The 14,220-nt window shown below is 50.0% G+C and overlaps 1 protein-coding gene across 1 annotated transcript in view; it reads left to right on the top strand.

Annotated features, from left to right (window-relative positions):
• PLB1 (phospholipase B1) overlaps window positions 1–14,220 on the top strand; it is a 129,454-nt gene that overhangs the window by 67,368 nt on the left and 47,866 nt on the right. Inside the window, exons 22-30 of the mRNA XM_082356692.1 lie at window positions 2,838–2,946; window positions 6,099–6,150; window positions 6,500–6,580; window positions 8,160–8,225; window positions 8,578–8,678; window positions 10,723–10,804; window positions 13,454–13,558; window positions 13,671–13,766; window positions 14,001–14,072. Coding sequence (XP_082212818.1) covers window positions 2,838–2,946; window positions 6,099–6,150; window positions 6,500–6,580; window positions 8,160–8,225; window positions 8,578–8,678; window positions 10,723–10,804; window positions 13,454–13,558; window positions 13,671–13,766; window positions 14,001–14,072 — 764 coding nt within the window. The remainder of the gene's footprint in view (window positions 1–2,837; window positions 2,947–6,098; window positions 6,151–6,499; window positions 6,581–8,159; window positions 8,226–8,577; window positions 8,679–10,722; window positions 10,805–13,453; window positions 13,559–13,670; window positions 13,767–14,000; window positions 14,073–14,220) is intronic.

The raw sequence follows: 14,220 nt of genomic DNA, 5'->3' as shown, positions 1-14,220 counted from the left end.
TTTTTTTTTTTAAGAGAAATTGTATTTGTCCGAGGAAGGAAGAGAGTAAGAGGGAAAGAATGCTCACGCCAACTCTTAGTGCAAGTTATTATTAAGAAATGATTGAAGAAGGAAGTAAAGGAAACCCATGTTTGCTTTGCCTGTCATTCAGAGCAGAGCACTTTTCTGGGAGGCGTTGATCTAGGCTTGGGCTGTATTAGGCACCACTGCGTACAAAGACGTTGAATTCCTGGTGTTGGTTTAGGAAACGCTGCTATTGCAGCAGTGATGATGAAGTTACCTTGTTCAGACTGTGCAAACATAGCCATATTTGGGGTGCAACCTTTTCTTTAAATTCCTTCATCAACAACCTGCTCGGAATGATTTTTTTTAAGCCTGACTACATTCTTTGAATGGTCTTATTCATCTTTTTATTCTCCTTAGTGCATGCACAGTGCTTGTTCTTAAAGTACGCGTACAAAAAATGTTACAATTGAATTATTTTCCCTTAAAATCTTCTGGCTAACGATTTTGCCTGAGAGGAATTTAATCGATCCCATTCTCATTTACTTTTCTCGTAATTATCCCTCTGTAATATATCTTTAGCAGCTAAGAAATTATTTGAGCTTTAAGTCACCAAGACTTTGATGATAAAGGTGGTTTGATCACCACATGGGCAGAACTGGTTGGACTTCATGTGTGTTATCTGTTCTTGCTATTTGCAAATCCTGTTGATTTTAAGTAGGTACAGTTCTGTGGCACAAGTACTTCCCATCTTCCTTATTTCTAGGTCCACACACAAGAGCTATAAATAAGCTCCGCCATCTCTAGGAGATGATTTGGGTTGCTTTTGTGAATGTAATTGGGCTATGAGCTGGGCCAGCATACCCAACAACTTGCTGGGCTCTCTGATTCCCACGCTATTGTGGTTGATAACATGATTGGAAATCATCTGACTCAAGATCTTTCACTAAAATGATTTATAAAATATTAAGACAGCGTCACCTGGGTGGACGCCCCTGACACGCTTAGCCCAGCAGTGGAACATTGCCTGTTCAGACTTCCTTACTAGAGTTGTGAAGACAGATTGACTGTAGGGACTGGATAATCCATGGAGAAATAATCACGTGGCAATGTGTTGGAAAACTTATGAGAACGTAGGGTCAGAACAGAACCTCAGTTCAACTCCCTATTCAATGTAATCCAGCAAATACACCCGTGCTGGGTGCTTGGGAAACAGGAGAATGAGGTGAGGTCCCTGCCCTGATGACGTCACTGAAGTCTCTTTAGGGACATGTCTCCCTAAAGACAGACATGTGTACCAATAATTATAGCCATGTACAAAGTTTAGGGGAAAATAAATAAGAAGGCTGTTACCCTGCCTTTTGAAAGAGGGCTTTAAGAACTGGAATTCATCAGATAAGGAAAGGGGATTGAATGTTCCTGGCAGAGGTAACTGTATGCACCGGCAAGTTCTTGTCCTGTCCAATGAGTAGTGCCTTCTGTGACATTCCTGATAAGTACCTAGCTAGCCAACGCTGGATGCTTCGAGTAATGGGGAGTCTAGGACAATCCCTTCCGTTTTCAGATAGCTCTAGTGATCTCGCAGCTCTTCCTTCTATTGAGTAGATGAGAGTAATTGCCATCCATTGGTACAATGTCCCCAGAGCCACAAGGAATGAGTTCAATCCATCTGTGTTGTGTAGGCCCTGTAGCAGTGCTTGGTTGGAGAGAGTGCTCTGCTGGATGGCATGATGCCTGAAAGTCCTGACTGATACCTAGCCAGTTCCTTTCCCACATCCTAGTAGATTGTAGGTCTGGGGAAAGTACCCTCTAACACGAGCTGAGAGATCAGGTTCTAGCCTAGGATTCTATTCTTAATAACTGTACGACTTTTAACAGTTCTCCTAACCTTTCTGAACTTTGAGTTATTCTTAATTCAGTCCATAAACATTTATTGAGCCCATGCGAGGCTCAGGGGTGTATACAGACCCTGCTCTCAGGAGTTCTCAGCCAAGCTGGGGGGATGCAGAGTGAAAAGTGTAGATCCAGCATGGTAAAGGCATTAGAATGTATGAGATTGAAAAGATGAACAAAATCAGCAAGCAATTAGACTGACCAAGGTAGATGGTGAGAAGAGAGCCTAAAAATCAGAAATGAAAGAGGAGACATAAGTATAGAAATAAAAAGGATTATGAGAGAATACTTTGAACAGTTGTACCCATACAATGGAATATTATTTGCCAGTAAAAAGGAATGAAGTACTGATACATGCTAAACATGGATGAACATTGATAACTTGCTAAGTGAGGGAAGCCAGTCACAAAGGACATGTTGTATTGTATGGTTCCATTTGTATGAATGTCCAGAATAAGCAAACGTATAGAGATAGAAGGTAGGTTAGTGGTTGCCGCGGGGCTGGAAGTAATGGGCAGTGACTGCTAGTGGAGATGGAGTTTCTTCTGGGGGTGATGAAAATGTTCTAAAGTTTATAGGGGTGATGGTGGCACAACTGTATGAATGTACTAAAAGCTATTGAATGGTACTTTAAATTGGTGAATTCTACGTTGTGTGAATTATATCTCAATAAAGGGATTACATATTTAGAGAAAAGAGCAAAGTGCCTGAGAGCAGCACCTGAACCAGACTGGCGTTTATTCAACGCTGATCCGCTGAGCACACACGCGGTTCGGCATCAGCCTGCTGGACATTTTATTTCGGGGGCCAAGCGATCAGTAAGGGTGAGGGCTGTGGGGTGGGCGCTCTGCTTTGTCGCCAGCACCCCCTGGCACTTATCAAAGGAATCTGAAGATCGCCTTGGGGCAGTGACGACGAACATCTTTTCCTTATATTTCCAGACATCCTCCGGGAGTTCAACCCGTCCCTGAAGGGTTTCTCTGTTGGCACCGGAAGACAAAACAGTCCTGGGGCCTTCCTAAACCAGGCCGTGGCAGGAGCCCGAGCTGAGTGAGCAGTGGAGCCTTGGGAGTGAACCACACGGGCCCCCTGGGAACCCGGTCCGGGGCTTAGCCTAGACCAGGGTGTATGGCTAAAGGCTCGGGGTTTGGTCCGGGGGGAGGAGCCGAGGGTCAAAGGCTGGATTGGGCGGGCTCTCTTGGGGGTGACCTCTGCTGTGGGACATGGAAACCTGCTGGCCCACCCACCAGCCGCGCCCCCAGGAGCTAGTCACAGTTGATTCTGATGCCAGGTACATGCTTTGAGCAAATTACTTTGCCTCGTCTCTAAACCTTATGTTCACATAAGACAGCAGCCACAGGAGGACTCACTGAGCCCCAAGTCTCACCACTCTGTTAATGCTCCGTCTTTCGTGTCACCTTCTCCCTCTCTTCCTCAGGCTTGCTTTTCAGGCGGCTTTTTCAGGCTCCATGTTTTGCATCCTTCCTGGTTCATGGGAAGAGCACCAGTCCTGGCGCCGGTGGGAGTGGGGGGTGTCTGAGTCCGAGCCCTGGTTTCTCCCTTGGCCTCTCTAAGCCTTAGCCTCTAAGAGATGGGGCTGAACCTCTCCCATGGGCCGGCTGGGAGGCTCAGTGCCGTGTTTCTTGGTGTTTTTTTTTAAACATCTTTTATTTCTTTAATGTTGTATCTATCTATTTATTTATTGGCTGCGTTGGGTCTTCGTTGCTGTGCGCGGGCTTTCTCTAATTGCGGCGAGCGGGGGCTTCTCATTGCAGTGGCTTCTCTTGTTGCGGAGCACGGGCTCTAGGCCCACAGGCTTCAGTAGTTGTGGCTCACGGGCTCTAGAGTGCAGGCTCAGTAGCTGTGGTGCACGGGCTTAGTTGCTCCGCGGCATGTAGGATCTTCCTGGACCAGGGCTCGAACCTGTGTCCCCTGCATTGGCAGGCGGATTCTTAACCACTGCGCCACCAGGGAGGCCCTCAGTGCCGTGTTGAAAGTGAAAGTTCTGGTGAGCTGTAAATAGCACAGACAGGATGGTGGTCCCAGCAACAGTGCAGCAGGGCTGCAGGACCCACCTGGGGAAAACTGTTCGCGAGCAACAGGACCACTGAGTCGTGGTCCAGGGGCACTGGATGCAGGGTTCCAGAGAGCGGGGTCGGCTTTTCTGGGTCCTACAGCTCCATTTCTCCCCACCATCCCAGAACCCTGAGTGCTTCTTTGGGTTTGCTGCCAGTCAGAGAACCAGTGAGTGCCACATCCAATGTAGGAAAAATAAATGGAAAGATCCTTTTTGTTTCTTAATCCTCTATTTCTTCCAGAATAATCACGAACTTTACTATGTAGTTCCTAGGGATTCCTATGTTTAGGTTCCTAGATCCCCTGACATCATTCTCCCAGCTCTCAACACCGTCCTGAATCTACGAGTCCCCGACTAGAGTAACTCTTATTTATTCAGGACAGGAAAGGTGACAGATTATCTGAAGCAGAGATCATACAAAACCTAATAGGTTTTATAACGAATTCGGTGGCTTCATTTTCCTTTTGGTGGGGAGGGGGTGAAAGGCTACCGGCTTACTGCTTAAAATTTTAGGCTTACGTTAATATTACCTTAATCTTGCTTTTCTCCAAGCATATTTCAGCTGGTGGTGTAAGAGGAGAGGCAGTTCTAAGCATGATTAGGTCAGGAAGGCATCCAAGAATGAAACCTTAGTTGAAAGCATAAATGTAATGAAAAATGGAGTGTGATTCATATGGCCCTGGATTTCTTCCCTGACTTCCCCAAGGCCTTGGGGCCCTTTCGTGTGAGTAATTTATTTGTCCAAGCATGTCCTGTGTTGTAGGGAAGAGTTGGGGATTATTATTCCAGATTATTATTACTATTACCATTACAGATGAAGAAACTGTAGCCCAGAGAGATGAAGTGGCCTGAACAAATGCATTATCTCGACCACGTGGTCTGTCATCTTTGTGCCCCCAGGCTTTACCACAGGTCCAATAACGACCCTTTATGTGTATATAGCAGTGTGCAATTACATAGTACCCTCACGTTTGTTATCTCTTGTGTTCTGAACAGCAACTGTGAGATGGACAGAGCAGAGAGTCAGATGCCCATGTTTTCTTAATGATAATATTGAGGCTCACAGTGGCCAAGTAATCATCCAAAACTCTGGTCCATAGAAAGAACAGCAGCCCTGCTAACTTCAGAGCAATAGATGAGGAAACTGAGCCTCAAAGAGGTGAAGTGGTTTCCCCAAAGTCTCCACCCAGGTGATCTGATACCTAGCCTATTATGACTAAGAGCAGGCCAGTTGGGCTAATAATTAAGAGAGGAAGAGGGTGACAACTAATGTTTCTAAGTCCTGTGCCAGGGACTTTATTGATGGTGATGGTGATGATGGTGGTGGTGATGATGGTAGAAATAATTCAATGGATTGTTTCTAATATGGATGTTTACCACGTGCTCTTTTAAGTTCTTTATGGGCACCTTATTTAATTCACCCAACATCTCTGTGAAGAAGGTATGCTTGCCATCCCCATCTTCCAAAGGAAGAAACTGAGGGTTTGCAAGGTTAAGTACTTTGCCGAGGTCTCACAGCTGGTCAGGGGTGGAAGCAGGATTCAAACCCATATGCTGCCTGGCACCAAGAGTGGCTCTTACCCCATGAGGCTGCTTTGCTCATCTCTACTAAGACCCATTAAGGTAGGGGGGGTTACCTCCTATCTTTTGGATGAGAATTTAAGTCACATTCCCACAGTTAGCAAGAAGCAACTAAATGTCACACCCAGGTGTGTCTGACTCAACCATGTCACGTTGAAAGTGAGGGCACCCTTGCAGCTGAGGTCTTGCCACCTGCAGAAATAGCCATGTGTGACATGAAACACTCATATGCAGCCCTCTATTTGTCCTGAATGAGCCTGGCTTGGAAGAGAAAGAAAACTATGAAGTCAAATACGCCAATCAGAAAACAGTCCTGCTAACAGTCACCCCCTCATATGTAGGGAGCTCTGCCCTTCCCAAGGCACACTCATGACTCCCACCCCCAGCAGAGACCGAGTGGGGAAGGAGCTGTGTGACAGGGCATGGCCTTCAGTCCAGTTTTCCTGCTACATATCTTATTCCCGATTTCTCTGCTAAGTCCCCTCCCGACCCCAGCTTCACAACCCCCGCTGGTCACATGACTTCTTCCTGTGTGTGCCTGCAGGAATTTATCTGCTCAGGCCAGGAGGCTGGTGGACCTGATGAAGAATTACACGGTAAGTCTAGGGGAGGTGGCACCTGGGAGCACTTGAGGTAGGATGCCCAGAGGAGGGAGTGGGTGGGAGGATCATGGAGACAGAGAGGGTCAGCTCTGGGGTGGGGGGGGGGGTGGGGGGACAAGGCCACATGGGAATCCAGAGAGGCCACCTTTAAAAAAACAACAAATAATTTAGCACCTGTGACCTCTGACCTCAGGACCCACAAACCAAAGAACAGAAATTATTAATGTCCCCACTAAATTCTCCTGTGTGTGAGGACTCATCCCTACAGCATTCAGCACTTTGTATTTTCCTGGACTTGACTCTGGGGCAAGGCTTTTACTTGTTTGTTTCCCATTCATTTCAGAATATAAATTTCCAGGAAGATTGGAAGATAATAACCCTGTTTATAGGAGGCAATGACCTCTGTGATGTCTGCGATGACCCGGTAGGTCTCCAGGCCCTCACCCAAGACTCCCCTGGGAAGGATTTCCACCCCGGGTCGCTGGAGCAGTGCAGCTGGGTTGGGACTTGGCTGGTAGTCGGGCATGGATCCAGCCTGGGCAATGTATCTGGGGCCACGCAGACACTGAAACACAGGCTCTGTTTGCGATGAACTCACACCGCCAGGACAGGGAGATACAGACAACTCACCATGCTGATGTGTTTCTAGAGCTGCACACAGAAGAGAGGTCTGGGGTCAGAGCTGCCATGGGATTTGGGGGGGTGGGGGAGGGAGGGGTGGCATCAGAGGTTTACAGAGAGCAGGAGACTTTCCAACTGGGCCAGAAACATGAGAAGCTTTGTCAGGAAGAAAGGAGACCAGCAGAGCAAAGTGGTGGGTCTAGCTGTGGCCTGGGAGCACCTGTCCCAAGGGGTGACCCTGCCCCCCAGACCCCTCAAGGCCTGTTTTCCTGGCATCAAAGTCACCAGGGTCTGGGGGTTTCAAGCTGCAATGCGAAGGGCCCACAGTGGGGCCTGGGGGCTGCTGGCTGCCAGGGTGGGGCGGGGCGGGAGGTGGGACCATGGGTCCCTCCCCCACCTCCCTTGAGGCTTTGATACATTTGGTAGAGCAGGGCTCTTGGCTAAATTTCATTCAGAGACAGGGTTCCATTGCTTTTTTTTTTTTTTTTTTTTTTTAGAATGTCTTTTTTTTTTTTAATTATATCTCAAAGCTCTTAATTTTTATTTTTATTTATATATATATTTTTGGCTGTGTTGGGTCTTTGTTTCTGTGCAAGGGCTTTCTCTAGTTGCGGCAAGCGGGGGCCACTCTTCATCACGGTGCGCGGGCCTCTCACTGTCGCGGCCTCTCTTTGTTGCGGAGCACAAGCTCCAGACGCGCAGGCTCAGTGGTTGTGGCTCACGGGCCCAGTTGCTCCGCGGCATGTGGGATCTTCCCAGACCAGGGTTCGAACCCGTCTCCCCTGCATTGGCAGGCAGATTCTCAACCGCTGCGCCACCAGGGAAGCCCCATTGCTTTTTTAAAAAGTTTGAAAACCACAAGTATCGAGATCAGGGGAAATCACCATTAAAATGTATTTATGCTTGGGAAGGCGGTTTGCAGGACCCTCTTCCCCTCTCATAATCTCCTTAAGTGATTTGATTGAGCTTTGGCTTCCCAGGCACTTGAGGTTCCATCAGAAGTGATCAGCCCCTAGGACCAAACAATGTTCAAGCTGTAGGAGATCCTAGAGGTCCCCTGCTCCAACACCCCAGTTTAGAGGGGCCCAGAGGTGTGATGTGCTTTGGCGAAGGCCCTACATCTAGTTGACGTGAAGTGGATCCAGAGCTTTCCATAGCTCCATGCAGAAGAAAGAGCGTTTCCCTGAGGGTCACAGCCTTCACCTCAAGCCTGAGGACCGTGGGGTGAGGGTGGCAGCTAGGGCCCCAAAAGATAGCCTGTGTTTCAGTGTTGCCCATTCTGGCTGAAATATAGGGAGGAGGGGACCCAGGAGAGGAAGTGGTCCTGGTCTACCGAGAGATGGGGTGATGAATGGGGTCAGAGACCTTCCCTCTTCCTGCAGGTCCGCTATTCTCCGCAGAACTTCACGGACAACATCGGGAAGGCTCTGGATATCCTCCATGCCGAGGTACAGAGGCCAGGCTACACGGCCTCGGGGCAGTTCAGCCACAGGCCTCCTCCTTGGGCCTCAGTCTTAGCCTGGAGGCGGCTCTGGCTTCCTGTTGAGACCTCCCTGCCAGGTCCCCTTCTCCTGGACACCAGCACAGACCGTGCTGTCAGTCCTGGCCCCAGCAGCCTGAGCACATATGCGTCAACAGGGAGCAGAGGGGAGAGAGGGGGCAGGGGTGAAGGCTGTGGTTGGGGCCAGATGAAAGGCGGCAGACCTGATAGCCATCAGGAGACACCGGCCCCACCCCCGGGTGAGAGGCTGAAGCGGCCTGGCCTCCATCCTCTTGGGGACGGACCTTGCCTTTGCTCAGGTGCCTCGGGCGTTTGTGAACCTGGTAAAGATCATGGAGATCATCAGCCTGAGGGAGCTGTACCAGGAGAAGACTGTCAGGTGCCCGAGGCTGATCCTCCGGTGAGTTGGAAGTTCTCCACCTATTCCTGAAAAAGCCGTGGGACGCTCAGCAGAGAGTGACTCTGGTTAGTTAGAAAAACCAAGGGCAGGAGTGTGAGGAGGGCTAAGACCCCACGGTCTAGCCTGGAGGAGACACCCCAGGAGAGGCTTCCCGTACCCCTGGAGGTCATGCGTTTGCAACCCGACGTGCTGCTATTGCCAGACAGCTCAGGACACCCTTCAGTCCTCCAGGGAGGGAGGAGTAAAACATGGCGGATGGAACGAGCCTCTGTGGGCCGGCCTCACTGGCCACCGCTAGGGCCTCCTTCTAAGTGTGCCCTGCCCCCTCCCAGAGGCCCAGCTCCAGGACAGAAGGAGCCTCTGGTCAGCGTGGGTGCTCCAGGCTGGGCATTCACAAAGGTAGGGCTCTTGTCACTTTCTAAAAGAGGGGGGTGGTCAAGTCAGAATCAGCATGGTCTAGAGGACAGTCTTATCCCCCGCCACCAAGAGCAAGAGCCCTGGCCCCGAGAGGCCGCCTTCATCCCCAGCCTCCAGAGCCGATGATGGCTCCCCTGCTAATGTTACACATGACCCTCAGGAATAAGATGTCCTTCTACCCCAAGCGTGAACCATCCCTTCCTGCAAGGTCTCCTCTGGACCATTAGCCCAGGTCACAGTGGCTGTGCCCCCCACCCCCTTCTCCCCTCCCCAGCTCTGTAGAGGCCTCCACCGCTGCCCCGAGCACATCACGTGGTAGTGACCCGTGTGCCTCTCTCCCGCGAGCCCTGAACGCTGTGTCCGAGTCACTGCCAGCGCGGTGCAGGGGCTCCGTGGCTGTTTGCTGAATGACTGAATGAATAATTCACAAGCGTCAGATTTGCTCCAGGGAGTGAAGGGGTATCTTGGCTGGAGTCTCTCTCCAGTGATAGGGAAGGGAAGGGGTATCTCTCTTCCCTGGAGATCCATGCCAAAGCGCCCCTGGGGGCCTTGACCGCGCAGGTGCCCTGCGGAAGGCCTGAGGCTGCTGTGAGCAGGATGGCTGCAGGGTGGCACGTGCCTGTTAGCACAGCCGGTGTCAGGCGTGCTATTTTCGGCTGCCTCATCCCCTGCCCCCCTGCTCCCACTCTCCCCAGTCACTGGGCCACACGGGGGGCTCAGCTTGTTCATTCCATTTCAGAGCAGCTCACCCAAAAGTCTCTGGCTGCCCATCACTGCAAGGTCTTTAGACAATTAAAGCTGAAGGTTCAGAGTCCAACCTGGAATGGCCAAGTCACTGGCTGTGGGGTTAGGAAGACTCAGGGTCACCTTGTCCTGCCACCTCTCCAGTGCCCTGCGCTCCCTGCCTCTCAGCTGTCCCGTCTCAGTGGCTGTGCTTTCCTTGGTGGCACTGAGTCTACACTGAGCCATCCTCACTATTATCGCCTCCTCCCCCTGGACCAAAAGCCCAGATTTGCAAGTTGGCTAGTCAGGGCAGAAGTACGGACTGGACAGAAGCAGCTTAACTAGGGATTAAGAGCTCAGGTTCAGACCAGGCAGACTTGAGTTCAAGTCCTGGCTCCCACACTCAGCATCCATGTGACCTTGAGAAACTACTTAACCATGCTGAACCTCAGTTTTCTCATCTATAAAATGGGGATGATGAAACTACATCTTCTAGAATTGCTAAGAGAATTAACCAAGTTAATACCCATAAAGCTCTTGGCACAGCAAACATTCAGTATGTGTTAGCATTATTATTATTGGTGTCACTATTATTTAAAAGGAGGCATGCCTTATCCGTACCACACTGTTCTCAGACATTCATAAGGTAACGCAGCTCCTTAAAAGTCACTCCTGCAGATGTCAGAAGACGTAACTACTTCATTTTCATGGGCAAATCCAGGTCTGGGAAATTTTCTTCACTTCCATTTGGTACAATTGACAGGTTAGCCAGCCAGGGCCCTGTTAGCACAGGCTTCTGGTACCTCCGAGTTAAATATATTCTGGATCTCAAGCCAGTGCTTCTGCATCATGCACTCAGCCAGGGGTCCTGGTGGATGGGGCATCTCTTTGGTTTGGCCTGCAGGAATCTGTGTCCCTGTGTCTTGAAGTTTGACGATAACTCAACAGAACTTGCCTCCCTCATCGAAGTGAATAAGGAGTATCAGGTAAGCCGGGAAAGGCTTCCAAGATTGCACAGCAACCGCCGTGTGGTTTCATCACTCTGCTTAGAAAACGAACAGACACTTAGTTTATGTTGACCCCGACTGTGTGTGACGTTACCACTGACCAGTTTGCAGATTTTAATACTCCCCCCTGCCCCCCGCCGCAAGGCAGCAGGTTCAATGTATTTGAATCAAGTTATAGAGCCGAGTCACTGAACACACGTCATCAAATCTCAGTTCCCGGCCTTGCACAAAAACGAGTATTTCCAGTTGTCCATGGAGAATGAGTACGAGGCTCTGACTCCTGGGGACGGGGTTGGGGGAACTCTTGCCGCCCGAGAGAGTCTGGAGGATTCAGTGAGAGAACATGCATTCCCTCTGCCCTCCCCTCCGGGGGGAACAGGTGTTATTGGGGTGCACAGGGAGAAAGAAAGTCAGCAGATGCTCTCCCAACATCCTGTGGGTTGTTCCTTTTAGGCCTTTCTCCATCAAATCTTTGACCAGAGCAGCTGACTCCCTTGACTCTCTTGAGTTTTCCCCCAAATAATCATCCAGTCACTCGAGAGAACGATGGTAGTCTTCCAGCTCTTCTGGAGTGGGCTGCAGACAGCTTCCAGGGGGGATCCATCCTTCAAGTCCATGGACTCCTTGGAGCAGAGCCCTTCCCTGCAGCCTCTTTCAAGGCAGCCGTATCTGCCAGCGGTGTCAGGGCTCAGGGGAATGAACCTCTGTTTATCATCCTCTGAGGCCATCCCCCAGCCCTCTGGGTGACTCCCCAGCTGCACTTCCTTCTGCCGTGAGCAGGTGCCTCTGTCTCAGACGAGGAAGTCCATGCCTCACCAGGAGAGGGAAGGCAGCCGAGGTTATGGCCATGAAAGCAAACCTTTTCCAGGTGGGGTTTGGGTGCAAGCAACAAGCGCGTATGCAATTCCGGTTAATTTATTATTTATTATTAATCCAGATGTATTATTTAAGCAGAATACCTGGAAGAGCTAAGGTCAGAGGCCAAGCCACCAGAAATTGCAGAGTCTTGGAATTCTAGGAGCCAAGCCATAAGAATAAAAATCAGGCCAAGGAACTAGTCCAGTGGAGACACCATGGACACCACTGTCACTGCTCTTCTAGGAACTGGATGCAGCTGCCACCCCCAGCAGAATGGATTCTGTGCTGTCCCTCCATCTTTCTATCACTAGCTTCCAAACCAAAGCCTGAAGCGGGAGCATCTACTGGGCGACCCGTGGGCATGTGTGAGGGGCATTGGGAAAGCCAGCATCTGGGTTTCTCACCTTCTGCAGTGCAAGTCAGGCTGGTCTTCATACAGTGGAGTTTGTTTTTTTTTTAATATAGGAAGTGGGTCCAGATGCTGGGCAACTAAAGAGAAGGAGAACTAGTCACAAAAATGGCCTTCACTGACCTCTCTAGATTGGCCAGCTGTTCCCAGGTCTGATCTTGGTTACCACGGAGACCCTGATCTAGCATCCTGGACAGGCTCACAGCTCAGCCACGTGAGGCCATCATGCCCTCTCTCTGAATCCTCTGACTCTCTACTTCCTGCTGAAGCTATCATTCCGTCCTTCTCCTTGGAGATGATCACTGCTGCTAATAACCACCATGTGCTAGACATTCTCCACACTATTTCCTTTATTTCTCAAGAGGTGCAAGGCTCCACTGTGAGCCGTTATGGCTGATCCACGGAGGCACTGGCAACACTGAAAGGGACTTAGGGGTGGTCCAGGCCTCGGTGAACATCCTCCACTTACAGATGAGGAAACAGAGGTCCAGAGAGGGAAAGCATCTTGCTGAAAGTCACACAACTAGTTAGCGGTATTGCACCTTCTGGCTTCGTCAAGGCTCTACATGTAACTGGAAGGGACTCCCCCCAGGAGGTCAGAGGTGAGGTATCCCCAGCATGGGGACTCTTTTTCTGGCTGGAAAAAGAAGGTGTTCTTGATGTCATGATGTCTTCTGAAGTGACTGCTCTAATGTTCTGGGTGTGGAAGCCTGACTTCCCCCTCCAGCCAAGGTCCTGGTCCAAATGATGGAAACCCGGCAAGCAGTGAAATGGCAGAGTCTGGGAGAAGTGGGAGCCAGAACTGGGGTAACTGGTCCTTCTGGAACTGAGCCCAGGTGGAAGCTATGAAAGTAACAGCTCTGTTACCTCCTAGACAGATCTGAGAATCTCAAGTGTGCACACACAGGAGCACACGTGCTCACACTCACTTCATGCATGAGTGATATAAATAGGCATTAAACGTCATTGTTGATTCACCTTTGATTTTCTGAACACATGTAGGACAGAAATAAATGTAAGGGTTATCCAAAAAAGTCATTTAATCAAATTTGTACTCACCCCACTTCCACCCTAGTCTTTAATCAGAAGCTTTAAAAGAGGATCAAACTGATGGACATGGGTTTTTCTTTTTTCCCAGCCTAGGTCAAATAGATGCAAAGGCAGTAGAGGTTAGGGGCAGGGACTGAGATAAAGCCTGATCTGAAAAGTAACTAGCTGGCTCCTGATCAGTTGGGATTTTGCTGCAGATTGATTTTACTCAAAAGTCAGACTCTGTTTAATTCTGTAGTGGAGAAAGAGTTCGCACAAAGACCAGGCGGATGCAGAGAGTCTCCTGACCCCTGTCCCCCTTCCTCCTGCAGGAGGGGACTCACCAGCTGGTCGAGAGTGGGCGATATGACACGAGGGAAGATTTTACAGTGGTCGTGCAGCCGTTCTTTGAGAAAGTGGAAATGCCAAAGACCCCGGTAAAGCCTCGTGTATAAGTGGGAGCCACAGGTGTGCCCAGCTGTTTCTGAGCATCATTTGTGTTATCCGATGTCCCTATAACACAGCCCCTCTATTCTGTCCTGTGACCAGGAGGGGTTGCCTGACAGCTCTTTCTTCGCTCCTGACTGTTTCCACTTCAGTAGGAAGGCTCATGCCCACGCAGCCTGGGCCCTGTGGAACAACATGGTAAGATGACCGAGGTAGGAAAAATTATTCTCCCTCTGATAGGAAAAAGATTCCAGGAAGCTTTCGACGGACTTCAGAGGCCCATCACTCAGGCTGTGTGATTCCTTGCACGGAGATGACAATAAACCCCATTTCCTCCGTCCCTCCCTCCCTTCTCCGGCCCCACCCTGCATCCTGACTTTTCCATTCTTGCCAACTCTTTCTCACTCTGCATCCTCCTGTTTCTTGGTTTAGCTGGAACCTGTCGGCCAGAAGACAAGAAGGCATGAGTTTGAAGACAAGGTCAATATCACATGTCCAGACCAGGTACGGTGAAGAGCGCAGCCTTGCCAGGGGTCTACCTAAAGCCTCTTTCCCAGCCTTTCAAAGTCTCTCATTAAAGTTTCTCAGTTCCTTCCATCCCACGTTCTCACCCCCACCCCCAGCTCTGTTCACCTACCCACCCATTCCAGAC

Source organism: Balaenoptera borealis (assembly GCF_965194805.1).
Source record: "Balaenoptera borealis genome assembly, chromosome: 15".
In the NCBI taxonomy this organism is placed as follows: Eukaryota; Metazoa; Chordata; class Mammalia; order Artiodactyla; family Balaenopteridae; genus Balaenoptera; species Balaenoptera borealis.
This window is presented reverse-complemented; position numbering and strand designations above follow the sequence as displayed.